At 40.9% G+C, this 27,535-nt stretch overlaps 1 protein-coding gene across 2 annotated transcripts; it reads left to right on the top strand.

The window, feature by feature from the left end:
• Positions 1-1,077: 1,077 nt before the first annotated feature.
• On the top strand, positions 1,078-26,408 carry RDH11 (retinol dehydrogenase 11). Of its 2 annotated transcripts, none has more exons than XM_029239531.1 (7): positions 1,078-1,677; positions 4,321-4,439; positions 5,713-5,868; positions 7,083-7,187; positions 7,768-7,887; positions 11,300-11,489; positions 24,572-26,408. In XM_029239531.1, the coding sequence occupies exons 1-7, from the start codon at positions 1,610-1,612 to the stop codon at positions 24,672-24,674; spliced, it is 861 nt and encodes a 286-aa protein (XP_029095364.1). In that variant the 5' UTR covers positions 1,078-1,609; the 3' UTR covers positions 24,675-26,408. The 2 variants fall into 2 exon arrangements, with proteins under 2 accessions (XP_029095364.1, XP_029095363.1); XM_029239530.1 differs by having other exon boundaries at positions 7,768-7,977.
• Positions 26,409-27,535: the final 1,127 nt, after the last annotated feature.

Raw genomic sequence — 27,535 nt, 5'->3', positions numbered from 1 at the left:
CAGGGCCTGGCACATAATAAGCACTATATAAGCACAGGCTGTTATTGCCATTTCTGGCACTGCCCCTGCCCCTGTGTCTCAACTAGACCAGTGTTTTCCATTGTTCTAGTGGCCCCTGTTTGAACTCTGCACCATCAAGTGCGCTCACTCAAGTCCTCTGCTCAGAGCACTCTTGCCTATATGTTGCTTGCCCACTAACTCCTGACCTTCCTCAGGCCTCAGCTCAAATGTTATTTCCTCAAAGAAGCCTTCCTGATTTCCAGACCAGGAGAGGTCTCCTGCTATGACCTTCCAAAGCTTTCTCTATTTTCCCTCGTAACCCTCATCACAATTTATTCACAGTGATCACTTGTTGCAGAGGTCATTTCTCCCTTGTACTAGGCTCCTTGCTGGACCTCAGCACAGTGCCTAGAACATTGTAGGAATACCATAAACATTTGTCAAGTAAATGAGTGAATGAATAAGGAACAAAACATGGGAAAAGCTTTTAATACAGGTGTAAAAGTCTATTCAAATATTAGGTAACCCAATAATGAGCGTGTGACAAAATCTGATGACTTAGATAATATAATGTTAAATCAGTAGAAATTTGTATTGTGTGAAGGAAACCCTCTCCTCTCCAATTGCTATAAAATATATTGGTTCAAATTGAGCTTGGCGTATGTGTCTTTCAATCAAATGGAAATGAATTATCCAGAAGAACCAGAATACATTACTGTGCGCAGTCAGGGACCACAGACAGATAATGACTTAAAACATTCCCCACTTCACCCCCAAGGAAACGAGACATAGTCCTCAGATGGCAGACCGAAAGGAGTGACTGACCAGGGAAGCTGCTTGTTCCCAGAGAATTTCCATGGCTTTAATTCAAGACAGGATTAAATACTTTCATGAGTAGGCAAAACCAACTGTGCTAATCTGAGAAATCCATTGCTACCCTGGAAGTTAATATAACTAACCCAAGTCATCAAGAAAACTATATTCTATCATCAATTCACACTCAAACACCAGGAAAATTATGATTATACTTTATATCTCATTATAATTCCAAAAAGACACAATAAAATGATTCTCCTGGGAGTGTCTTCAGGGACCGATTGCTTCTGCTTCTTTGCGTGAAGGAATCCCTAAGGAGGAAAGATTCCCCCCTCCCCCCCAACTGTCAGACTCCAACCGCTCCTCTTTTGTGCAATCAGCCTTAGAACATTTCCCAGACGCCAATATTTGACCTCCAGGAGAAACATGCGGTAACCACCTAACCATAATTGGGGAAAACTGAACCAGGGTCTAGACTTAGGCACCGGCACAGAGAGGACTGGGGAGATTTCATGGTGGCCAGAAGGGCCATGGGAGAGCTGGTTCGATGATCCCAAAGGCCCTAGATACTAGCTGGTTGGGGACCCGTTGCGTATCTGGTGCAAGATTCAGCTTCTCTCAGCGTCTGGGAACAGCGTGCTCACATGCCAAGCTTTGGACTACATTTCCCAGACAGCTTTACTCCCCGGGCTGTCGCACTTTCTAGGGCGTGTCTTGGAAGAGAGGCCACAGCCGGCGAGCACCGCTGGGGCATCTCGCTCACCTCCGGCAGCCGCACCTGCCTCCCCGCGAGATGATTGGGGTCCTGCTCGTGCTCCTCCTCCTCCCCTTTCTCCTGTACATCGCTGCACCCCAAATCAGGTCTGTGCAAATGTATTGCCTTCTCTTGAGAAGTCTTCGGGGGAAATATTCATCCCCATCGAAGCTCTGTTCTTCAAATGAAGGAAAGGAAGGCTCCCCGCGGGGCTCCAAGTAGGGGAGTTCGGTTGATCGGAGGAGGTGCAGGTCCTGGGTGAGGAGGGCGATACCAGGAGACCCCAGGCCGTTGGAAGGGGCTGCAGTCCGGAGCACCCTGCTCTGTTTCCTCAGTGCGAATCGTGACATCTGCAGTTCCATTGCTTGCTCTCTTGTTGCTGTTAGATTTGCTTTTTCTCTGGACAGATGTAGTAAAGGAGAGAATTGAAAGGGTTTCATCACATTCTCCTGCCTACTACCTGCCTTCGCAGCAGGAGTTGGGGGTGGGAGGTGGTCCGAGCCCTGCTCTGGGGTTTGGGGGCGGGGAGGAGAGGTTGAGGGTCGTGGTCTCTTGACCAGGTGACACATCAGCCAATGGCTGGCTGAGTGCCCCGGAGAATCAGCAGCGAGTTGCACACTGCTGATTGGTGCTGAGTAAATCACCAGTAGTGACGGTGGACCAATGACTGAAGACACACACTCCTTCCCTCGGTGGGGATTGGATGGGCGGGGGAAGGGGGACGCGGTCACTGTCTGAGTGGAACTGGAAGGCGCGCTAGATCACCCTCTGCCGTTTCTTACCCCTTCTTCCCTTTCTCCCCACCTCCCTCGAGCCCCTCCTCCAGTTGTATTTTTCCTCCCCTCTGCACACGCAGTCCTTCCACCTCTAGGCACACATGGGTGTTGGTACTGGGGCGAAACGCTCCTTTTTATCTCTTTCCGTCACGACATCCTCTTATCCCCATAGAATCTCACTGAAGAGTTGAACCTGAACTCATATCTCATATGAGATAGTGCTCATATCTCATATGAGATAGTGCTCATATCTCAGCAAGATTTTTCTAAGGAAGGTTACACTCCAAGGGTGATGTTCCAAACCACCTAGCTAGGTCATGGGGGCTTGACCAGAGCTGGACTTTCATAGTTGATTGTCTCTTTTCTTCCTGCTGGTTAAGCAGAAGGAAGAGCTGGATAGAGGCCCTGATATGTTGTGGCTCCTGGAGCTAAAGCTGAAGGAATGTGGGAAACAGAGCAGGGAGGCTTGTTCTGAGGAGGAAGATATCCGTTGGTGGTCACCTTGAGTTAGTTTGCTTCCTTCGTGGCCTGTTTGTTCTAAGCAGGAACTTGAGTGGCTAGGAGTGTGTACTTTGCAGTTCTAAGTTCAATGAAAAAGGTTGAAATGCTCTTAAAAATGCATCTCCCAGTCAACAAATTGTTTTAAATTGAGCCCCCAAGATTTGCAGAGAAAAGAACAATCTGAGGCCTACTAATATCTGTTTGTGCATTCTTTCTTCTGGAGAAGCAGGATGAAGGAAGAAGGACTCAAATTAGTGAAACCAGGACTTGAATCTCAGCTCCCCTTTGTACTTATTAACATTATTCTTTGTCTTATTTATTTATTTTTTCTAAATGTATTTATTTATTTTTGGCTGCATTGAGTCTTCGTTGCTGTGTGCAAGCTTTCTATAGTTGCGGCGAGCAGGGGCTACTAAAGAGTTGCTGAGCACAGGTTTCCCACTGCGGTGGCTTCTCTTGTTGTGGAGCACGGGCTCTAGGCACACAGGCTTCAGTAGCTGTGGCATGCGGGCTCAGTAGTTGTGGCACACGGGCTTAGTTGCTCCGTGGCTGAGGGGTCTTCCCGGACCAGGGCTCGAACCCGTGTCCCCTGCATTGGCAGACGGATTCTTAACCACTGTGCCACCAGGGAAGTCCCTCTTTGTCTTATTTTTAAGTGTGTGTGTGTTTCTGTTCGTTTTGTCCAGGTTGACAAGCTTTCATAATTTTAACTTTGTGTTGGGTAAGCTGTTTTATTAAGGCCATAAAGTGACAGTTATGGACAGATTAACATCAGTGGACCAGTTCTTTCTTTTTCTAGGCTGAGTCTTGTGATTTCCTAAGCCTAAGAAAGGCTCCACCAGGATCCTGGCTAAACAGATATTCATCAGTTCTTGTAACTGCAGGGAACAGTGCTAAGGTTTGCCCTTATAATAGAATCACTTCTGTCCTCAAGCAAGAGCAGAAACATTTGGACAAGAAAATCTTTTTCTTTTTAATAAATTTATTTACTTATTTATTTATTTTTATTTTTGGCTGTGTTGGGTCTTCGTTGCTGCGCGCGGGCTTCTCATTGCGGTGACATCTCTTGTTGCGGAGAACGGGCTCTAGCCGCGTGGGCTTCAGTAGTTGTGGCACGCAGGCTCAGTAGTTGTGGCTCACAGGCTCTAGAGCGCAGGCTCAGCAGTTGTGGTGCACGGGCTTAGTTTCTCCATGGCATGTGGGATCTTCTTGGACCAGGGCTCGAACCCGTGTCCCCTGCATTGGCAGGCAGATTCTTAACCACCATGCCACCAGGGAAGCCCAAGCAAGAAAATCTTAAGAGCAGAAAATTTTGTTTTCTTTCCTCCAACCTTCCTTTAATCTATAAAAAGCCAGCAGTAGAGGGAACCAAAACAGTCCTCAGCCTTGGGACCTGTAGACGCGAGAATGTTGCAGGCATCTCTGGCTGAGGCAAAGAGAATGAAGAACTGATGAGCTCTCCTCTGTCTGCAGGAAAATGCTGTCCAGCGGGGTGTGTACATCAACCATCCAGCTTCCTGGGAAGGTCGCTGTGGTCACTGGAGCCAACACAGGCATCGGGAAGGAGACAGCCAAAGAGCTAGCTCAAAGAGGCAAATTCATCTGCTTCTAATTCCCTCCTGCCACTGTTGTTTTTTTTTAATTCAAGTGTAGTTGATTCACAATGTTAATTTCTGCTGTACAGCAAAGTGATTCAGTTATACATATATATACATTCTTTTATTAATATATTCTTTTCCATTGTGGTTTATCATAGGATATGGAATATAGCTCCCTGTGCTATACAGTAGGACCTTGTTGTCCATCCATTCTATATGTAATAGCTTGCATCTGCCAATCCCTAACTCCCAGTCCATCCATCCCCCATCTTGGCAACCACAAGTTTGTTCTCTATGTCTGTGAGTCTGTTTCTGTTTTGTAGATAGGTTCATCTGTGTCATATTTTAGATTCCATGTATAACTGTTATCATATGGTATTTGTCTTTCTCCTTCTGACTTACTTCACTTAGTGTGATAATCTCTAGTTGCATCCATGTTGCTGCAAATGGCATTATTTCATTCTTTTTTATGGCTGAGTAGTATTCCATTGTATATATGTACCACATCTTCTTTATCCATTCATCTGTCAATGGACATTTAGGCTGTTTTCATATCTTGGCTATTGTGAATAGTGCTGCTATGAACATAGGGGTGCATGTATCTTTTTGAATTATAGTTTTGTCCAGATATATGCCCAGGAGTGGATTGCTGGATTATGTGGTAATTCTATTTGTAGTTTTCTGAGGAGCCTCCATACTGTTTTCTATAGTGGTTGCACCAACTTATATTCCCACCAACAGTGTAGGAGCGTTCCTTTTTCTCCACACCCGCTCCAGCATTTGTTATTTGTAGACTTTTAATGATGGCCATTCTGACTGGTGTTAGATGATATCTCACTGTAGTTTTGATTTGCATTTCTCTAATAATTAGCGATGTTAAACATCTTTTCATGTGCCTATTGGCCATCTGTAGATCTTCTTTGGAGAAATGTCTATTTAGGTCTTCTTCTTGCTACTGCTCTTTTATCCCTTGCAATGATGACCATTCTCATTATTTCCTCCCAGTCTTGGAATTCAAGAACATTCCAAGTGCCCCGCTGATTTGCTGGTCTGACACTAGTACAATGTTCTATATATAATGGACACAATGAATATTATTGATTTATTTTTCTTTCCTGATTTGTTCATCAGATACCTCTGTGTGAAGTAGGGGTAATTCCTTTTTTAAAAAAACAGTAGAAAATAACATTTAACATTAGTATTAGGTCTTTGATGCTCACTCAAAAACAGAGCCGACAGTTTGTCTCTTTTATATGTTGGTTGACAGGAGCCCGTGTATATTTAGCTTGCCGGGATGTGCAAAAGGGGGAGTTGGTGGCCAGAGAGATCCAGATCATGACAGGGAACCAACAGGTGTTGGTGCGGAAACTGGACTTGGCTGATACTAAATCTATTCGAGCCTTTGCTAAGGGCTTCTTAGCAGGTAAGTGTGGACCTGGAGACTATGCTGTGGGTCTTGCAATCAACATGGCAGACTTAGCTAAAAGGAAAAGATTCCTCTCCCTCTCTGACACATAGAAATGCTAGACAAAATATAGCCAAAAACTTAGATGATTCATAGCTGAACTCATTAGTAACAAAGGGAAATACCTAAGAGGCAGAAACAAAAAGTGAATCAAAGGTTCATAGCAGTGCATAAGAACTAAAGCCAGAAAAAAAAAAAAAAAAAAAAAAAAAGAACTAAAGCCAGAAATCTCATACGTGTACCAGAACTCAAAATGGGCTTTAAGGTCTGGAGTCCAAATATCCGTACAGGGATAGGAGATGAGACCTCAGGATGTTGAGGGCTGGGTTGCTGTCTGTATCTGAGGCTCCACATAAGGTTGGGATTCACAAAAAGCCATCTGGTCCTTGGTACAGGGAGCTTAAAAAAAAACCCAGGCCACCAGCTCAGGGACATGACAAAGAGACTTAACATCTCTTTAGAACATGGATGGATAAACGGTCATCTGCAAGAAATTAGAACTTCAAGCTGACATCATTTATGCGGTGGGGGGGGGAATTCATTCACACCACCAACCGGTGCAAGAAACTTGAGCTGAGAACTTAACGTAAAACCCCATAGTATCACATCAAAATTGAGTCCAAGAGCACCCTGTAGGCTTATTCCCTCATAACCCAGGGATCTAGGCCTCCCAAGGGAAGGAACTTCCACTGATATATACTTTTAGTCAGAAATCACAACTCATTTGAGGAAATAAATCATAAGAGAGAGTTGGCAGATGAAACAAAGCGGTGAAACCAGTGTTTCTTTGTGGGCCTGAATCCGAGCGGCAGGGAGGCAGAGAGAATATCCTTTTTCTCTTGTTTTGGAATTTCCCATTCAGCTTGGGAAGTCTTTCTGTTGGGAGAGATAGACAGAACACTTCCCAAAAGCACTGAGTAAGTAGCTCCTGAATTGGAAAGATTGGAAAGGCCATTTGGTAGTGTCAGGTGGAATTTTGCCCTGTATTAAGAGTATGTATGATTCAACTAAAGTCTTAAAATGAAAAAACAATACAAAATAAGTATGAGGGTAAAATAGAGGAAAGATTGAAGCCATGCATCCTCATTTTCAAAGCATGGGTATGAGGCAGATTTCAAAGATGTAACAGCTGTGGCTGGCCACTTCCACACTCCATCCCCTCTTCCCTGCAGAGGAAAAGCATCTCCACATTTTGATCAACAACGCAGGAGTGATGATGTGTCCCTACTCCAAGACAGCCGACGGCTTTGAGATGCACATGGGAGTCAACCACTTAGGTAAGAAATTGTGTCTCATCACAAAGCTAGAGGGAAACTAAAGTTCTCCTTGGAAAACTTAGGGTCATATGGAGCCTTCTTTGTGGTGTGACTGGACCTTTGGGCCATAACAGACTATAAGTGTATAATAAATAGTGTCGTCCTGCCTGAAAGCTCAGGCTCGCTTGAGGTTCCTCCCACTTTTTAATCTGTGCTTCAGATTCAATTTACCTTAGAATATTTTTGAACAACCTAATTGGATTGGGGGCTGTGTTGCTTTCTTTGTAGAGACCCTTGTGGCCAGCATCAAGTAGAGGCCACCTGCTCTTAAACAGTGATGTTATTCAAAGTTGGAATAAGACATGTCTTTGTATTCATATTCACATAATCCAGACCTACCTCATAGAAAGATGTCTCATGTCTTTGGCTGTTCCTATTTCCCTAAACCGTCACTGAACTTATTCTGTAGTTGATAATGAATTAATGAGGCAAAAAGTCTTATTCTTGAATGCTCTGCCTTCCATAGCTGAGCCCGGCTCACCACTACTCCCTTCACCCTCACATTGGCCCTGAACTCTGTTAATTCTACTTTTTCTCAAAGGTCACTTCCTCCTGACCCACCTGTTGCTAGAGAAGTTGAAGGAATCAACCCCATCAAGGGTAGTGAATGTGTCTTCCTTAGCACATCACCTGGGAAGGATCCACTTCCATAACCTGCAGGGTGAGAAGTTCTACCATGCAGGTCTGGCCTACTGTCACAGCAAGTTAGCCAACATTCTCTTTACCCAGGAACTGGCCCGGAGGCTAAAAGGTAGGCTTAGCAGAAATGAGTGTGGAGACATGAGTCAATGGGAAGTAGCTAAAAGCCACAGGAATAGGAACTGTTTTCTGGAGCCCATCCTCTGGACAGGACCTGCTTCCATGGCTCTACCTGGGTATAGTTTTAGTAAACAGCCCACAAGTGAATGTTGGAGGTGACTGGGAGGTAACGGGAAAATTCTGAAGGCTGGGCTTTGGCAGTTATTAGCTGCATGACCTGCAGCAAGTTGTTTAACTTTTCAAGACTTACTTCTTCATATGTAAAATGGGACTGCTTCACGGGTTATTGTCGTGATTAATTCAGGCCTCATGAGCAAAGCAAGTTTTTTGACTCGTAATGAAACTAGATAGAAGGGAGGGACCAGAACTGGCACTGGCTACAACCATTGGGATAAAACAGGTGCTGGGACTATGGAGGGGGTCTCCCTAACAACAAAGGGTCATATAAGAGGGAAATGTATGCTTGAGGAGGGCAGTCTCCAGTCACAAATAAACAGAGGTCCTTGGAATGGTCTACTATGGATTTCCAATAAATAGAACGGGAAATCCAGGGTGGACAATTAGAGTTGCTTAGGACTAAGGCAGGCAGAATTCAGGCTGAAGGTATCAGACACATTAGCCCCATCGTTGGAACAGGATCCTCAAACCACATGGACAGCTGTGAGATGGAGGGTTATGTCTATGCCCAGGGCATAACATCCTTTATCAGCTTGGGATGGATCAGGGTAACTGGATGGTGAAAACTACCCAAAGGTTGGTCAGGGAGCTAGGGTGGCCTGGAAGTGGAGAGATGGACCCAGCTGTGAGGATCAGATAAAAGCAGAGGCTACACGAGTGAGAAAACCTGATAGGTATGAGGATTAGGTGGGAAATAGCTATGATGCAATGAAAGAAACCTGGGCATGACGGAAGAGTCATTCATTCAGCCATTCAACAGCCACGTATGCCAGTGTCCATGCTATTTTACACACCGGATTAGTGGAGTGGTTCACGTCCAATGGGAGAGAGAAATAATTAGCAAGTATTTATACAACTGTCACATGTAAAATCACATGTAAAATCAGTCTAGTAATGCATGAATAATTCTCATTGTAAAAAGTTCAAATAAGATGGAAGTATATAGAGTTATTCTCCTCTCTTCCCTTTCTGCTTTTCTCCCCTCAAGATACCACTGTCAACAACTTGATGTGCACCATTCCAATTATTTTCTTGTGCATTTACATATGTATATATCATACATAAGGAAGTGAAATTCCAGCACAGTATCTTAGAGATCTTTCCATGTACTACATAGAGATTTACCCCATTACTTTTGTTGGCCGCATTGTGTTTCATAGTATAGATGTGCTTTAGTTTATTCATTTCCTAAACAACATCTAGACAGTTTTCTTTTTGTTGTTGTTATTTAATTATAATTGTGATAAATGCTATAAAGGGGAATTACGAGGACCTATAATGGATTGGCAGGGGGGTGGTGGGGAGAACCTTATTCAGTCTGAAGGATCAGGAAGGACTTTTCTGAGAGAGTGAGTTGCAAGCTGAGCCCTTGCAGGATGATTAGAAATTAAACGGGTTAGGGCTTCCCTGGTGGCGCAGTGGTTGAGAGTCCACCTGCTGATGCAGGGGACACGGGTTTGTGTCCCGGTCCGGGAAGATCCCACATGCTGTGGAGTGGCTGGGCCCGTGAGCCATGGCCGCTGAGCCTGCGCGTCCGGAGCCTGTGCTCCGCAACGGGAGAGGCCACAGCAGTGAGAGGCCCGCGTACCGCAAAAAAAAAAAAAAAAAAAAATTAAATGGGTTACAGTGTGGGTGGGGTGAGGCAGCTGAGGGGGCTGAGGAACATTCCAGGCAGAAGGAAGAGAATGCATGAAGGTCTGGTCTCTGCTTGAGAAACTGAGAAAAGGCAGTCATAGTTAGAATGTAGAAAGCAAGAGGTCTGAGCTGAGACTGGTAAGGTTGGTGAAGGTGAAATCCAGAGAGGCCACAGTAAGGATTTTAGTGTTTATTCTAAGAGCAATGGAAACCGTTAAAATGGAATCCTTTTTTAAAACGAGGGCAAGAGTGGATGCAGCAGGTGATTTCTGTGGTTGAGGCAAGAAGTGAGGGTAGCTTGGACTAAGGTGGTGGAGATGGAGGGTAATAGACACTCCTGAGAGATATTTAGGATGTGAAAATCACAGGGCTTGTTGATTGGAGATGTATGGTGAGGTGGTGGATCCTTAAGGACTGGTCCTGTGTGCCTGCCTGGTTGAAAGTGTAGGGAACACTACAAGAACCAGGTTTGGCCTTAAATATATGAAGTCAGTTTTGGACCTCTGAGTCTGCATTACTATGGGTCATCTAGAGTAGATGTCAAGTGGAAAATAATACAGGTCAACAGTTCTTTTTCTGTAATTGTGAAATCCACAAAGGCCTGAAAACTCAGTTTTTTCCTAAGCTTGATACCAAAACTCATTTGGCAGCAAAACCTCACCTGTGCTAGGGAGAGTAGGTAATAGACACTTTATATATATATAATAAAATTTTAAAAATTGGAAACACTTCTGACCCCAGGGTTTCTAGAAAAGAATTGGGGACCTGAAATAGCACATGCATAAGTGTTATTTAGCACTTATCATGCACCAGACAGTATTCTAAGCTCTTTTACACATGAACTCATTTAATCCTGAGAACAGCTCTGTGAGGTGTAGGTATTATAATTATCCCTATTTTACAGATGAGGAAACTAAGTCACAACATCAGGAAGGTCACACAGCTAGTGAGTGGTAAAGCTTGGATTTGAAACTGGGCATTCTGACTACAAAGTCCATACCCTTAACCACCACATTATACTGCCTTTTATCGTCAGCCAAGAGTTAAAAGGAGCCACTTGGACCATAGATAAAAATGAGTGCTATAAAGTTACAGAGAGGGAACTTAGTGAGCCATGAGAACTCTTAACATTTAAAGTTTGGGTAGAAGATGATGAACCGGTCCAGGAAAAAAGAGGATGCATCCAGAAAGGTTAAAAAAACCAGAAGAGGTGTGGGATCATGGAAGCCAGTGAAAAGGCAGCTTTAGGATGAGAGTGGTTAACAATGTCAAGTGCTTCTGAGAGGTCCTGGCTCTGCCGCTTCCTAGCAGTTAATAACCTCTCTGAGCCTTAATTGTAATCTGTGAAATGAAGGTATAAGTTACTGTGAGGAGTGCTTGTGATAGCATCATGGGAAGGGAGTCCACATGGGGCAAATGTTTATTCATGTCTTCTGCTCTCTTTGGCCACTTGGCAACATCAAGTCCTGTCTTCCCCTCTCTATATGGCATCCCCGCATCAGGCTGTGGCGTTACAACGTACTCTGTACACCCTGGCACAGTCGACTCTGAATTGGTTCGGCACTCATCCCTCATGAGATGGATTTGGTGGCTTTTCTCCTTCTTCATCAAGACCCCTCAGCAGGGAGCCCAGACCAGCCTGTACTGTGCCTTAACAGAAGGTCTTGAAGTTCTAAGTGGAAACCATTTCAGGTATGAATGTATCTGGTTTTGAAGATGGAATTTCATTGCCCACAGGAAATAATTTGGATTTGTCTGGTATACCATACCCTTTTTATTTTGGGGGGGGGCAGCAGGTGTTTATTTATTTATTTAAATTTTCATTTTATATTGGACTATAGTTGATTTACAATGTCATGTTAGTTTCAGGTGTACAGCAAAGTGATTCAGTTATACATATATTCATTCTTTTTCTTATTCTTTTCTCATATAGCTTATCATAGAATATTGAGTAGAGTTCCCTGTGCTATACAGTAGGTCCTTGTTGGTTACCTATCTTAGATATAGTAGTGTGTGTATATTAATCCCAGGCTCCTGATTTATGCCTCTCCACCATGTTTCCCCTTTGGTATCCATAAGTTTGTTTTTGATATCTGTAAGTCTGTTTCTTTCTGTTTTGTAAATAAGTTCATTTGTGTTATTTTTAAAGATTAGATTCCACACATGAGTGATGACATATGATATTTGTTTTTCTCTGTCTGACTTACTTCACCTAGCATCTAGTATGATAATCTCTAGGTCCATCCATGTTACTGCAGATGGCATTATTTCATTCTTTTTTATGGCTGAGTAATATTCCATTGTCTATATGTATACCTTACCTTTTTAAAAAAGTACATTGTCCAATATGGCTTTTGTCTCTTGACTCTAGGGATGAGGGTAGTTAATGATGCTGCTAATGATGCTGATGTTTTATCTTTTAATAGGGGAATTTGACCCATTCACATTTTTTTGTGGTAACTGCTAGGTTTGATTTTATTCATGCCATCTTTTATATGGATGATTATGCTTTCTGGTTGTTTCTTTTCTTCCTACATTTTTTGATGTCAATCTAGTTTTCTTTGTTCCTTTTTGGACTCCTAGTTCTATTTTTTCACATTAAAAATAATTTGAATCTGTATTTCTCCATTGCCTTCAGGACTAAAATAGTATCAATGGACTCCCTTCTTGAATAAGTGAGGACTTTTAAAACTTTGTATTGTAGGGAATTTTGAATGTACACAGGAGTAGACAAAATAGCATGTTGAATCCCCATATACCCATAATCAACCTCAACAACCATTAACCCATGGCCAGTCCTGCCTCATCTCCATCCACTACCCCTTCCCACATTTTTCTCATTCCATATTATTTTGAAGCAAGTTCCAGATATCACATAGGATCAAAATTTTAACACGGTTTCACCTCCACCTTCAAGATTTTGTGGAAATAATCTGAAATTTTAGAGAAAGGGCTGTAAATAAATTCAGATTGAAATGAAAGGTAGACAGTCAGATCATGAAAGGTCTATAATGCCAGGCTTAGAGAGGAGCCACAGAAGTTGTTTCAGTAGAGAGAGCCATAATCTGGTCTGCAGTTTAGAAAAATATCCTTAGTAACTCCGTTTGATGAATGAATGAAGTACCCCAAATGAGAGAGAATGAGTTTCTGATGTAGGGTAATGACAGCCGGAATGAGGAGAATGATTTAAGTGAGAGACCCTGAAGAGGCAGAATTTTTACCACTTGATGACCAACCAGTGAGGGGGTAGAGGAGGATTTGGTGACCTGGGTTCAAGCCTGACTTATTAGGAGATTAATTGTGACATTAACTGAGACAGAAGTTGTAGATAAATAATGTGTATAACTTAGGGTTCTTTGATTCCAAACCAGTGGAAATGGACTCTGGCTAACATAAGCAAGAAGAGAATTTATTAAAATATGGGGATACTCCTAGGTTCGAAGGGAAGACTGAAGAGTCAGGCTTCGAACAGGCAGAATGGCCAGTCAGCTGGCCAGGACCCTGCTGCTGGAGTGAGTGAACGCCAGCTGTCTTCAGTCTGTTGTGTTGCTCACCATCCACTCTCCAGGGAGGAAGCATTGGGTCTCCTTCCTGCCCCGATCATCGCCTCCATCCTCTCACCCCGACTCACTTGGCTACAGGAGGACAGGCAGGCATTTGATTAATGGGCTCTTCAAACTATATCCAAGAAGAAGAGGTAATTCCATAGAAAGAAATCAGGTTTCTATTGCCAAAAGAATGTGGGATGGGTGTTCAACCAAAGAGTAACAATTGCCCACTACGTAATAAACCCGGCTCTGTACATGTTGAGTGTGTTATCCATAAGATATGTGAGTAGAACTGTGTAGTGGATAGTTGGAAATGCAGGTCTGAAGTGCAAGAAGATAGATTATTTAGTTTTGTACACTGGAATGATTTTCCAAGAGTGACTGGATTCTTCTTCCCTGGAGATTTTTAAAAATGAAATAACCCTTTATCTTGGTTTTGACTGAATGGCTTAGAGTCAGCTTCAAATCCATAATTATTGAATTGACTTTTGAAGAGCCTTTCCAGTACAATGGATTCTTAATTTTAAGCATTTTGAAGATCCAACAGCAGCCATGTAGACCACTAGCAAGACATGAACATAGAAGTCTGTCTTGATTGAAGCTTTAGGACCTTTGCACTGGTTGTTCTTTTCTGCCTGAAACTACTAATCAACTTTTTGTCTTTATAGATTTGCCTATACAGTTGGAATTATATAATAGATGGCCTTTTGTGACTGGCTTTCACTTAGCATTACATGTTAAAGGTTCATCCATGCTAGAGGGTGTATCAATACTTCATTCCTTTTTATTGCCAAATATCTTATTTTATGGATACACCATCCTCATTTATCCATTCATCAGTTGATGGACATTTGGATTTTTTCCCATTTCTGGGTTATTAAGATAATGCTGCTATGAACATTCATGTACACATTTTGTATGGATATTTCTCTTGGGTATAAACCCAGAAATGGAATCTCACTGGAATATGGGTCATGTTTTAACTCTACTTTAGCTGTTGAGAAACTACCAGACTGTTTTCCAAAGTGGCTGCACCATTTTACATTGCCACAAGCAGTTTATGAGGGTTCCAATTTCTCCACATCCTTGTTAACACTTGTTATTGTCTGTCTGTCCTTTGATATTAGCTATCTGAGTATGTATGGAGTAGTATCTCATTGTGGTTCTCATTTACATTTTCCTGCTAATGATGTTGAACATCTTTTCATGTGCTTATTGCCCATTTCTATATCTTTGTTGGAGAAATGTCTTTTCAAATCCTTTGCCCATTTTTAAATTGGATTGTCTTTTTGTTGTTTAGTTGTAACAGTTCTTTATATAATCTAGATATGAGTCCTTTATCAGGTATATGATTTGCAAATATTTTCTCCCATTCTATTGGTTTGTCTTTTCAGTTTCTTCATGGTGTCCTTTGAAGAACAGAAGTTTTTAATTTTGATGAAGTCTCATTTATCTATTTTTTCTTTTATCACTTGTGCTTTTGGTGTCTTATCTAAGAAACTATTGCCTAGCCCCAGGTCATAAAGATTTATTACTGTTTTCTTCCAACAGTTTTATAGTTTTAACATTAAGTTCAGGTCTATGATCCTTTTGTTTTTCTTTTTGAATTTTATTTTATTTATTTTTTATACAGCAGGTTCTTTTTTTTTAACATCTTTATTGGAGCATAATTGCTTTACAATGGTGTGTTAGTTTCTGCTTTATAACAAAGTGAATCAGCTATACATACACATGTATCCCCATATCTCTTCCCTCTTGCATCTTCCTCCCTCCCACTCTCCCTATCCCACCCCTCTAGGTGGTCACAAAGCACCGAGCTGATCTCCCTGTTATACAGCAGGTTCTTATTAGTTATCCATTTTGTACACATCAGAGTATACATGTCAATCCCAATCTCTCAATTCATCACACCCCCACCCCCACCCCTGCCACTTTCCCCCCTTGGTGTCCATATGTTTGTTCTCTACATCTGTGTCTCTTTTTCTGCCCTGCAAACCGGTTCATCTGTACCATTTTTCTAGGTTCCACATACATGCGATAATATATGATATTTGTTTTTCTCTTTCTGACTTACTTCACTCTGTATGGCAATCTCTAGATCCATCCACATCTCAACAAATGACTCAATTTCGTTCCTTTTTATGGCTGAGTAATATTCCATTGTATATAGGTACCACATCTTCTTTATCTATTCGTCTGTCGATGGGCATTTAGGTTGCTTCCATGACCTGGCTATTGTAAATAGTGCTGCAATGAACATTGGGGTGCATGTGTCTTTTTGAATTATGGTTTTCTCTGGGTATATGCCCACTAGTGGGATTGCTGGTCATATGGTAATTCTATTTTTAGTTTTTTAAGGAACCTCCATACTGTTCTCCGTAGTGGCTGTATCAATTTACATTCCCACCAACAGGGCAAGAGGGTTCCCTTTTCTCCACACCCCCTCCAGCATTTGTTGTTTGTAGATTTTCTGATCATGCCCATTCTAACTGGTGTGAGGTGGGTGATACCTCATTGTAGTTTTGATTTGTATTTCTCTAATAATTAGTGATGTTGAGCAGCTTTTTAAAAAAAATTTATTTATTGTTTATTTTTGGCTGTGTTGGGACTTTGTTGCTGCACGTGGGCTTTCTTTATTTGTGGCGAGCGGGGGCTACTCTTCGTTGCGGTTTGTGGGCTTTTCATTGCAGTGGCTTCTTTTGTTGCGGAGCACAGGCTCTAGGCGAGCAGGCTCAGTAGTTGTGGTGCACGGGCTTCATTGCTTCACAGCCTGTGGGATCTTCCTGGACCAGGGCTCGAATGCGTGTCCCCTGCATTGGCAGGCGGATTCTTAACCTCTGCGCCACCAGGGAAGTCTCTGTTGAGCAGCTTTTCGTGTGCTTCTGGGCATCTGTATGTCTTCTTTGGAGAAATGTCTATTTAGGTCTTCTGGCCTGATTGGGTGGTTTGCTTTTTTTAATATTAAGCTGCATGAGCTGTTTATATATTTTGGAGATTAATCCTTTGTCTGTTGATTTTTTTTTTTTTTGCGGTACGCGGGCCTCTCACCGTTGGGGCCTTTCCCGGACACGCAGGCTCAGCCGCTCCACGGCATGTGGGATCTTCCCGGACCGGGGCACGAACCCGCGTCCCCTGCATTGGCAGGCAGACTCTCAACCACTGCGCCACCAGGGAAGCCCTGTCTGTTGATTTGTTTGCAAATATTTTCTCCCATTCTGAGGGTTGTCTTTTCGTCTTGTTTGTAGTTTCCTTTGCTTTGCAAAAGCTTTCAAGTTTCATTAGGTCCCATTTGTTTATTTTTGTTTTTATTTCCATTACTCTAGGAGGTGGATCAAAAAAGTTCTTGCTGTGATTTATGTCAAAGAGTGTTCTTCATATGTTTCCCTCTAAGAGTTTTAGAGTGTCCAGTCTTACATTTAGGTCTCTAATCCATTCTGAGTTTATTTTTGTGTATGATGTTAGGCAGTGTTCTAATTTCATTCTTTTACATGTAGCTGTCCAGTTTTCCCAGCACCACTTATTGAAGAGACTGTCTTTTCTCCACTGTATACCCTTGCCTCCTTTGTTGTAGATTAGTTGACCATAGGTGTGTGGGTTTATCTCTGGGCTTTCTATACTATACCATTGATCTATATTTCTGTTTTTGTGCCAGTACCATACCGTCTTGATTGCTGTAGCTTTATAGTATAGTCTGAAGTCAGGGAGTCTGATTCCTCCAGCTCCATTTTTTTCCCTCAAGACTGCTTTTGCTATTAGGGGTCTTTTGTATCTCCATACGAATTTTAAGATTTTTTTGTTCTTGTTTTGTAAAAAATGCCACTGGTAATTTGATAGGGATTGCACTGAATCTGTAGATTGCTTTGGGTAGTATGGTCATTTTCACCATATTGATTCTTCCAATTCAAGGACATGGTATATGTTTCCATCTGTTTGTGTCATCTTTTATTTCTTTCATCAGTGTCTTATAGTTTTCTGAGTACAGGTCTTTTACCTCCTTAGGTAGGTTTATTCCTAGGTATTTTATTCTTTTTGTTGCAATGGTAAATGGGATTGTTTCCTTAATTTCTCTTTCTGATCTTTCGTTGTTAGTGTATAGGACTGCAAGAGATTTCTGTGCATTAATTTTTTATCCTGCAACTTTACCAAATTCATTGATTAGCTCTAGTAGTTTTCTGGTGGCATCTTTAGGACTGTCTAAGTATAGTATCATGTCATCTGCAAAGAGTGACAGTTTTACTTCTTCTTTTCCAATTTGTATTCCTTTTATTTCTTTTTCTTCTCTGATTGCTGTGGCTAGGACTTCCAATAATATGTTGAATAAGAGTGGCGAGAGTGGACATCATTGTCTTGTTCCTGATCTTAGAGGAAATGCTTTCAGGTTTTCACCATGGAGAATGATGTTTGCTGTGGGTTTGTCACATATGGCCTTTATTCTGTTGAAGTAGGTTCCCTCTATGGCCACTTTCTGGAGAGTTTTTATCATAAATCGGTGTTGAATTTTGTCAAAAGATCTTTCTGCATCTACTGAGATGATCATATGGTTTTTATTCTTCAATTTCTTAATATGGTGTATCACATTGATTGATTTGCGTATATTGAAGAATCCTTGCATCCCTGAGATAAATCCCTCTTCATCATGGTGTATGATCCTTTTAATATGTTGTTGGATTCTGTTTGCTATAATTGGTTGAGGATTTTTGCATCTATATTCATCAGTGATATTGGTCTGTAATTTTCTTTTTTTGTAGTATCTTTGTCTGGTTTTGGTATCAAGGTGATGGTGGCCTCATAGAATGAGTTTGGGAGTGTTCCTTCCTCTGCAAATTTTTTGGAAGAGTTTGAGAAGGATGGGTGTTAGCTCTTCTCTAAATGTTTGATAGAATTCACCTGTGAAGCCATCTGGTCCTGGACTTTTGTTTGTTGGAAGATTTTTAATCACAGTTTCAAATTCATTACTTGTGATTGGTCTGTTTATATTTTCTATTTCTTCCTGGTCCAGTCTTGGAAGGTTATACCTTTCTAAAAATTTGTCCATTTCTTCCAGGTTGTCCACTTTATTGGCATAGAGGTGCTTGTGGTAGTCTCTTAGGATGCTTTGTATTTCTGCAGTGTCTGTTGTAACTTCTCCGTTTTCATTTCTAATTTCTATTGATTTGAGTCTTCTCTCTCTTTTTCTTGATGAGTCTGGCTAATGGTTTATCAATTTTGTTTATCTTCTCAAAGAACCAGCTTTTAGTTTTATTGATCTTTGCTATTGTTTTCTTTGTTTCTATTTCGTTTATTTCTGCTCTGATCTTTATGATTTCTTTCCTTCTACTAACTTTGAGTTTTGTTTGTTCTTCTTTCTCTAGTTCCTTTAGTGTAAAGGTAGATTGTTTGAGATTTTTCTTGTTTCTTGAGGTAGGATTGTATTACTATAAACTTCCCTCTTAGAACTGCTTTTGCTGCATCCCATAGGTTTTGGATTGTCGTGTTTTCATTGTCATTTGTCTCTAGGTATTTTTTGGTTTCCTCTGGTTTCTTCAGTGATCTCTTGGTTGTTTAGTAACGTATTGTTTAGCCTCCATGTGTTTGTATTTTTTACTTTTTTTCCCCTGTAATTGATTTCTAATCTCATAGCATTGTGGTCAGAAAAGATGCTTGATATGATTTCAATTTTCTTAAAGTTACTGAGGCTTGATTTGTGGCCCAAGATGTGATCTGTCCTGGAGAATGTTCTGTGTGCACTTGAGAAGAAAGTGTAATCTGCTGTTTTCGGATGGAATGTCCTGTAAATATCAATGAAATCTATCTGGTCTATTGTGTCATTTAAAGCTTGTGTTTCTTTATTAATTTTCTGTCTGGATGATCTGTCCATTGGTGTAAGTGAAGTGTTAAAGTCCCCCACTATTATTGTGTTACTGTCGATTTCCTCTTTTATAGCTGTTAGTAGTTGCATTGTGTATTGAGGTGATCCTATGTTGGGTGCATATATATATATTTTTTTAACATCTTTATTGGGGTATAATTGCTTTACAATGGTGTGTTAGTTTCTGCTTTATAACAAAGTGAATCAGTTATACATATACATATGTTCCCATATCTCTTCCCTCTTGTGTCTCCCTCCCTCCCACCCTCCCTATCCCACCCCTCCAGGTGGTCACAAAGCACCGAGCCAATATTCCTGTGCCATTCAGCTGCTTCCCACTAGCTATCTACCTTATGTTTGTTAGTGTATATATGTCCATGCCTCTATCTCGCCCTGTCATAGCTCACCCTTCCCCCTCCCCATATCCTCAAGTCCGTTCTCCAGTAGGTCTGTGTCTTTATTCCTGTCTTACCCCTAGGTTCTTCATGACATTTTTTTCCCTTAAATTCCATATATATGTGTTAGCATACGGTATTTGTCTTTCTCTTTCTGACGTACTTCACTCTGTATGACAGACTCTAGGTCTATCCACCTCATTACAAATAGCTCAATTTCGTTTCTTTTTATGGCTGAGTAATATTCCATTGTATATATGTGCCACATCTTCTTTATGTATTCATCCGATGATGGGCACTTAGGTTGTTTCCATCTCCGGGCTATTGTAAATAGAGCTGCAATGAACATTTTGATACCTGACTCTTTTTGAATTTTGGTTTTCTCAGGGTATATGCCCAGTAGTGGGATTGCTGGGTCATATGGTAGTTCTGTTTGTAGTTTTTTAAGGAATCTCCATACTGTTCTCCATAGTGGCTGAACCAATTCACATTCCCACCAGCAGTGCAAGAGTGTTCCCTTTTCTCCACACCCTCTCCAGCATTTATTGTTTCTAGATTTTTGGATGGTGGCCATTCTGACTGGTGTGAGATGATATCTCATTGTAGTTTTGATTTGCATTTCTCTAATAATTAATGATGTTGAGCATTCTTTCATGTGTTTTTTGGTAGTCTGTATATCTTTTTTGGAGAAATGTCTATTTAGGTCTTCTGCCCATTTTTGGATTGGGTTGTTTGTTTTTTTGTTATTGAGCTGCATGAGCTGCTTGTAAATTTTGGAAATTAATCCTTTGTCAGTTGCTTCATTTGCAAATATTTTCTCCCATTCTGAGGGTTGTCTTTTGGTCTTGTTTATGGTTTCCTTTGCTGTGCAAAAGCTTGGGTGCGTATATATTTATAGTTGTTATATCTTCTTCTTGGATTGATCCCTTGATCATTATCTAGTGTCCTTCCTTGTCTCTTGTAACATTCTTTATTTTAAAGTCTATTTTATCTGATATGAGTATTGCTACTCCATCTTTCCTTTGATTTCCATTTGCATGGAATATATTTTTCCATCCCCTCACTTTCAGTCTGTATGTGTCCCTAGGTCTGAAATGGGTCTCTTCTAGACAGCATATATATGGGTCTTGTTTTTGTATCCATTCAGCAAGCCTGTGTCTTTTGGTTGAAGCATTTAATCCATTCACGTTTAAGGTAATTATCAATATGTATGTTCCTATTACCATTTTCTTAATTGTTTTGGGTTTGTTTTTGTAGGTTCTTTTCTTCTCTTGTGTTTCCCACTTAGAGTAGTCCCGTTAGCATTTGTTGTAGAGCTGGTTTGGTTGTGCTGAATTCTCTTAGCTTTTGCTTGTCTGTAAAGCTTTTGAGTTTTCCATGGAATCTGAATGAGATCCTTGCCGGGTAAAGTAATCTTGGTTGCAGTTTCTTCCCTTTCATCACTTTAAATATATCGTGCCACTCCCTTCTGGCTTATAGAGTTTCTGCTGAGAAATCAGCTGTTAACCTTATGGGAGTTCCTTTGTATGTTATTTGTTGTTGTTCCCTTGTTGCTTTCAATAATTTTTCTTTGTCTTTAATTTTTGTCAATTTGATTACTATATGTCTCGGCGTGTTTCTCCTTGGGTTTATCCTTCCTGGGGCTCTCTGCGCTTCGTGGACTTGGGTGGCTATTTCCTTTCCCATGTTAGGGAAATTTTCGACTATAATCTCTTCAAATATTTTCTCGGTTCTTTTCTCTCTTTTCTCCTTCTGGGACCCCTGTAATGTGAATGTTGTTGTGTTTAATGTCCCAGAAGCCTCTTAGACTGTCTTCATTTCTTTTCATTCTTTTTCCTTTATTCTGTTCCGTGGCAGTGAATTCCACCATTCTGTCTTCCAGGTCACTTATCTGTTCTTCTGCTTCAGTTATTCTGCTATTGACTCCTTCTAGTGTATTTTTCATTTCAGTTATTGTATTGTTCATCTCTGTTTGTTTGTTCTTTAATTCTTCCAGGTGTTTGTTCTTTATTTCTTCTAGGTCTTTGTTAAACATTTCTTGCATCTTCTTGAACTTTGCCTCCATTCTTTTTTTTTTAATTTATTTTATTTTTTTATTTTTGTCTCTGTTGCGTCTTCGTTGCTGCATGCGGGCTTTCTCTAGTTGCAGTGAGTGGGGCTACTCTTCATTGAGGTGTACAGGCTTCTCATTGTGGTGGCTTCTTTTGTTGTGGAGCATGGGCTCTAGGTGCGCAGGCTACAGTAGTTGTGGCTTGTGGGCTCTAGAGTGCAGGCTCAGTAGTTGCGGTGCCCGGGTTAGTTGCTCCGCGGCATGTGGGATCTTCCCGGACCAGGGCTCGAACCTGTGTCCCCTGCATTGACAGGTGGATTCTTAACCACTGTGCCACCAGGGAAGCCCTGCCTCCATTCTTTTTCTGAGGTCCTGGATTATCTTCACTATCATTATTCTGAATTCTTTTTGTGGAAAGTTGCCTATCTCCACTTCATTTAGTTGTTTTTCTGGGGTTTTATCTTGTTCCTTCATCTGGTACAAAGTCCTCTGCCTGTTTTTCTGTGAATGTGGCTTTTCTTCCACAGGCTGTAGAATTGTAGTTCTTCTTGCTTCTGCTGTTTGCCCTCTCTCCTTTTTTTTTTTTTTTTGGCCATGCCACACAGCATGTGGGATATTAGTTCCCCGACCAGGGATCAAACCTGGGCCCCTGGCAGTGAGAGCAGAATCCTAACCACTTTACTGCCAGGGAATTCCGTATGATCCATTTTTGTTAATTTTTGTATATGGTATGAGGTAGGGTTCCAACTTCATTCTTTTGCATTTGGATATCCAATTGTCCCAGAACCATTTGTTGAAAAGATTATTTTCTCTTTGCTGAATTGTCATGATAGCTGTATTAGTCCATCTTGGGCTGCCATAACAGAATACCACAAACTAGATGGCTTAAATGACATTAATTTATTTTATCACAGTTCTGGAGGCTGGAAGTTCAAGATTAAGAGGCTGGCAGGGCTAGTCTCTGGTGAGGCCTCTCTTCTGCATTGCAGATGGTTACCTTCTTGCTATGTCCTCACATTGCCTTTCCTCTGTGTGCATATATTCTTGGTGTCTCCTTCTCTTCTTAATAAAGACGCTAGTTCTATTGGATTAAGGCCTCACCCTTATGACCTCATTTAACCTTAATTACCTCCTTAAAGACCCTATCTTCATTATAGTCACATGGGGGTTAGAGCTTCAACCTATGGATTTGGGGGGACATGAATCAGTCTATAACAGTAGTGTTACCAAAAATCAATTGACTGTAAATGTGAGGGTTTACTTCTGCACTTTTAATTCTATTCCATTCATTTACATGTGTATCCCTATGCCAGTATAACGCTATCTTGATTATAGTAGCTTTATAGTAAGTTTTGAAATTGGTCAACCTTTTACCTATACTGATTAATACTTACCAAAGTCCCACTGGAAATATCAGCATCATGACCAAGCTGATGTCATAACCATACTTCAGTAGTTCTTATTGTATGTAATATTTGAATTTTGTATTTGAATAATTTTTACAGCATGCCTTAGCTTACAGGGGATTTTCATGTCCTTTGTATCATTTGCTGTTCACCGTAAACTTAGAAGGAATTTAAGGCTTAGTGCATTGGAGGCTGTAGAGGCCTACAGAGGCCAAGTCATTTCCAGAGAGTCATCCAGACCCTCGTGGTCATCAGTGATAGTCTTTTCACTCAGAAATGGCAGGTTTTGCTGGTGGTATTGGTGAGTTCCCTTAAACAGAAGTACTACACTTATAAGGCTTGTTTTTTAAATGCAAAGGTATCTTTAAGTATTTTTTTTTCAACCTTTCATGTATTTAAGAACCATCTGGAGAGCTGGTTGAAAACAGATTCCTAGGCCTCAATCCTAGAGATTCTGATTCAGCAGGTCTGGGGTGGGGCCTGAGAATTGGCATTTCTAGCAAGTTCTCAGAGATCCTGCTGTTTGTCCACAGCCCAGAGTTTGAGTAACACAGTTTTAATGGACATAGTGTTAGGGGTTTGCTTCACATGGTTATTTCAAACTTATCAACTCTCCTTTTTACCTTCAGAGTTTGCTTAGATGGTCCAGGAAGCAGTTTTCTTGAAACAGTATAGTTTTAAAAATTGTTTCTCACGTGACATCAAAGATCGTGAGCCTTTTACTCAATCATTAAAAAAGAAAATAACCCTCCATTGAATCCCTGCTGTGTACTCGATGCAGAGAATACAAAAATGAGTAAAAGAATTATCCTTGAGAAACTTTTCTGGGTGGTGAAAAGTTGGGATACCCCTCCGGCATTTAATGGGGACTTAAAACAATTGTAGTTACAACAATGAATAGAAGGTATATGAAACACCTGGGACCTTGTTATTACCATTTCTTTTCTGCTATCATCTTTTACTTCTTTTGTTGGTTATGAAGCTGACTTTGCTTGTTCTTTGAGTTTAAAAACAGTTATAACTGCAGGTAGATCAGAAGGAAGAAGGTTTTTTTTTTAACCACTCCAGGCATCTATGACCAATGTAAATCGCAGTATCTCAGCTACATGACACTGTACAAGGTCCTATAGAGTGAACCTTAGAGACATGTTTGAACAAGATGGACATACACAGGAGTCAGGCAGGCACTGATATTACAGTTAAATATATATATATATATATATATATATATATATATATATATATATACACACACACACACAAAGGGGAATATAAAGACTAAATGGTACACATTATATATCAAACAAAGCATTCTGAGCCAGTGTGGTCTAGTGAGCTCTAAAATGGTAATTACATTTTCTCTGAGGTAAACATTGGAGGATGCAGAATTAGGGCAAACACTGGTCCTGTGAAGCGCCCAGAGCACATGTCATCCCTGGGTTGTTTTTCTGTTGTGTTCCTTATCCCAGGCAGAGAGCAGACTCCATTCTTAACCCTGTGCTTTAAGCCTTTCTCTTTCCTTTCCAGTGACTGCCATGTGGCATGGGTCTCTACACAGGCTCGTAATGAGACAGTAGCAAGGCGGCTGTGGGATGTCAGCTGTGACCTGCTGGGCATCCCTGTGGATTGACAGGTGATGGCAGTTGGACCCAAGAGAAGCCTGCAGTAGACTACTAAGTACTCCCTGCCAAAATGATTCTCCTTCAGGATGGCCAAAACCTTGAGCACAAAGAAAGCAAACCTTCCAGCCTTGCCTGCTTGATGTCTGATAACAGCCCAGTGTACACTGCCAGATTCATCTAAACGCCTTGCATTTGTCCAGATTTATTTTGCTCCTGTTACTGCCAGAGTTACTAGAGATAATATAGGATAAGTAGACCTTCATATGACCTCCAAGCTCATATTTTCCTTCTGAAGCCTACTACCTAGGAGAACCTAAGCTATGGCAGGGGTTAATTTCTGGCACTTTGGATTCGTTTCTATCCTCTTTGTCCACAATGTAGTTCCTCCCAACCAAACAACCTTCAAGGGGGCCATCCTTTAGCCTTAGCTAAACTCCAGGAGTCACAGTGGCTTGGCTCAAGAGCAGGGCTTGTCCCTCACCTCTTAAGAAAACCATCATGGCACCAACGTCTGGATTCTTTCAGGAAACTTCACTGAATCTGGATTGTGGCATGGCTTTATCCCTGACAACCTAAAGCCGCTGCTGCTAAAACACTTTCACATGCCTAGACCACAGAAGAGCTTCCTTTTCTAAGAAGTTGGTGGAGTTTACAGGATGGCAGAAATTTGGGGAAAGGCAAAAATAAAAATCAAATTTAAACTGTCATTCATTTTCCTGCTGTTTCTCAAATCAGCAAGAGGCTAGTGAAAGAAGCAGCTTGAGAAGATAGGCCACCTGACTTCAGTTACTGACCCTAGATCCATGGAGGCCTCCTTTTTGTGCCTTGGTTTCTCTTAGAAAACCAGAAGGAAAAGGCTATTTAGTGATTGTCCCTGAGTATATCTTTGTGTGTGTTCTTGTGTATTTATGCAGCTGGGAGTATTCAAAATAGCCACAAAGGAACAGTATTAAACTGGACCCCCGTGCAGGTAAATAATCAGAGACGGAGCAGACCTGTGTCATTCAGTCTTTGATACAATGGAAAATGAACTCAGTATATGCTGATAACTACCCACCAAGAAGCACATGGGTGGCAGGGAAGAAGTCCAAAAAAGAGAAGAATCCTGGAAGATAATGCATGCAAAGGCAATGAAGGGACTAGAAAAGGGTTTTAAAAAAAACCACACACACACTCACACAACAGCTAAATATGTTAGTAATATCCGGCAATAGAAGAATTGAGGGTGACCACCTGAGTTCAAGTAAGACGGGAAAGGCACTATGTTAAGCACCAATCAACCTATGTGGTAGAAAAAACCCCAGACAAACAAAAACAAACAAACAAACAAACAAAAAAACCCCAATTATTTATTCAGCAAAATTATCTTAAGGACTGATATCGGTAATTATAGTCAATTTAAAAATCTTTCAGGGCATTTCCTTACATTATCTTGACAAGATTAAAATGTCTACGGTATTTGCTAGAAATCTACAGTTTATTTGGAGAATGTTTATCAAAAGTAATGCTGCCAAAGGAAGGCTGAGAAATTGGTACTGTTCCATCACTTGTTTGGAGTACATTCTTCTAATAGAGTTTGTGATTTTCTTGGACTAACAATTTACATATTCACTTTTGTGGAGAAAAGAGTTATAGGACCACAGTCTTCTCATATTTGTAAATAATCTTTTGTTGAACTTGTTTTGACCATTAGGATATATATTTAGACATGGTCATTTTATGGAAAAATTGGAAAACTTTTGATAATAGTGCAGAACTGAGTTAATATTTTACTTAATTTATATTAACTGTCAAATTTAAAAATTTGATTATTTATCATGTTTTTATTTACCAGAATAAAAACTGTAACAATTAAACATTTGAGTCAACAGAAGAAAACAATTAAATGAAAGCTTAATTAGAGTCAAAAGAAGAAAACACTTTTCATTACTACGGTTATGCAATCATTTCTTGTTCATGAGGATAATTTGTCCCATAGTCAGGCACAGAACAGTCTCAGTTCAAACTCCATTAACTTGGGTTGTGTGATAATTTGATTATTCATTCACCCATTTTCTACTAATCTTTTATGATGCTGTTCAAAGATCATGTTTTCCATCCCAGGCTATTTGTTACCTCTCCTTTTTGTACTTGTCCCTTCTATAACACAATGCTATGGGACCTACAGTACATTGCCACTAACAACCTGACTTTTCTCTCTCTATGCTCAATGAATATTAGCAGCTCAACAAAAGTTTGTTGAATAAATGGTCTTTGAACTCAGTCTAATAAGGGTCCAGGAGATATAAATCACCAAATCATTTCCCTCTGAACAGTCATTATGTCTTTTAATACGTGTGGGCAGTCTTAAGTATTGGGCTGCCAAGCAAACATTTCAGAACGGGCTCCATAGGCACACCATCAGTGAAAATAGGAATTTTCGTCCACTAAACCATGAAAACCCACGGAGTGCAGGAAAAGACTTCGTAATTGTTAACACATTACCTACACTTACTGAGAAAGAGACCTGATGAAGCCAGGTCCGCCTTGCTCACTACATATAAATAATACACATATAAATTACATATATACATATGTATACACACATATATTACTTATATAAATAATACATAAATTACCCAAGGTCAGAGTGAATCTTTTATTCAACACATGCCCAGATCCAGGCACAAAGGCTACGCTTAAATTGAAACACCTGCTGAGTGAACGACTGCACGGCGTGCCCAGCCGCTAGAGGCTGAGCGTATATTTTGGGGGTCACACTGCCCGGGGACCACTTCTGAAACAATGTGACTCTGGTGACTTGACTCCCCAGTAAAAGTGCTTTAAGCTCAAGCGCAGGCAGGAACCTGGCCCAGCTATCTTCCAAGAA

Source organism: Monodon monoceros, unplaced genomic scaffold (genome assembly GCF_005190385.1).
Source record: "Monodon monoceros isolate NGI ecotype Baffin Bay Population unplaced genomic scaffold, NGI_Narwhal_1 Super_Scaffold_21, whole genome shotgun sequence".
Classification (NCBI taxonomy): domain Eukaryota; kingdom Metazoa; phylum Chordata; class Mammalia; order Artiodactyla; family Monodontidae; genus Monodon; species Monodon monoceros.
Note: the sequence above shows the minus strand (reverse complement) of the source record. Positions and strands in the feature narration are given on the sequence as shown.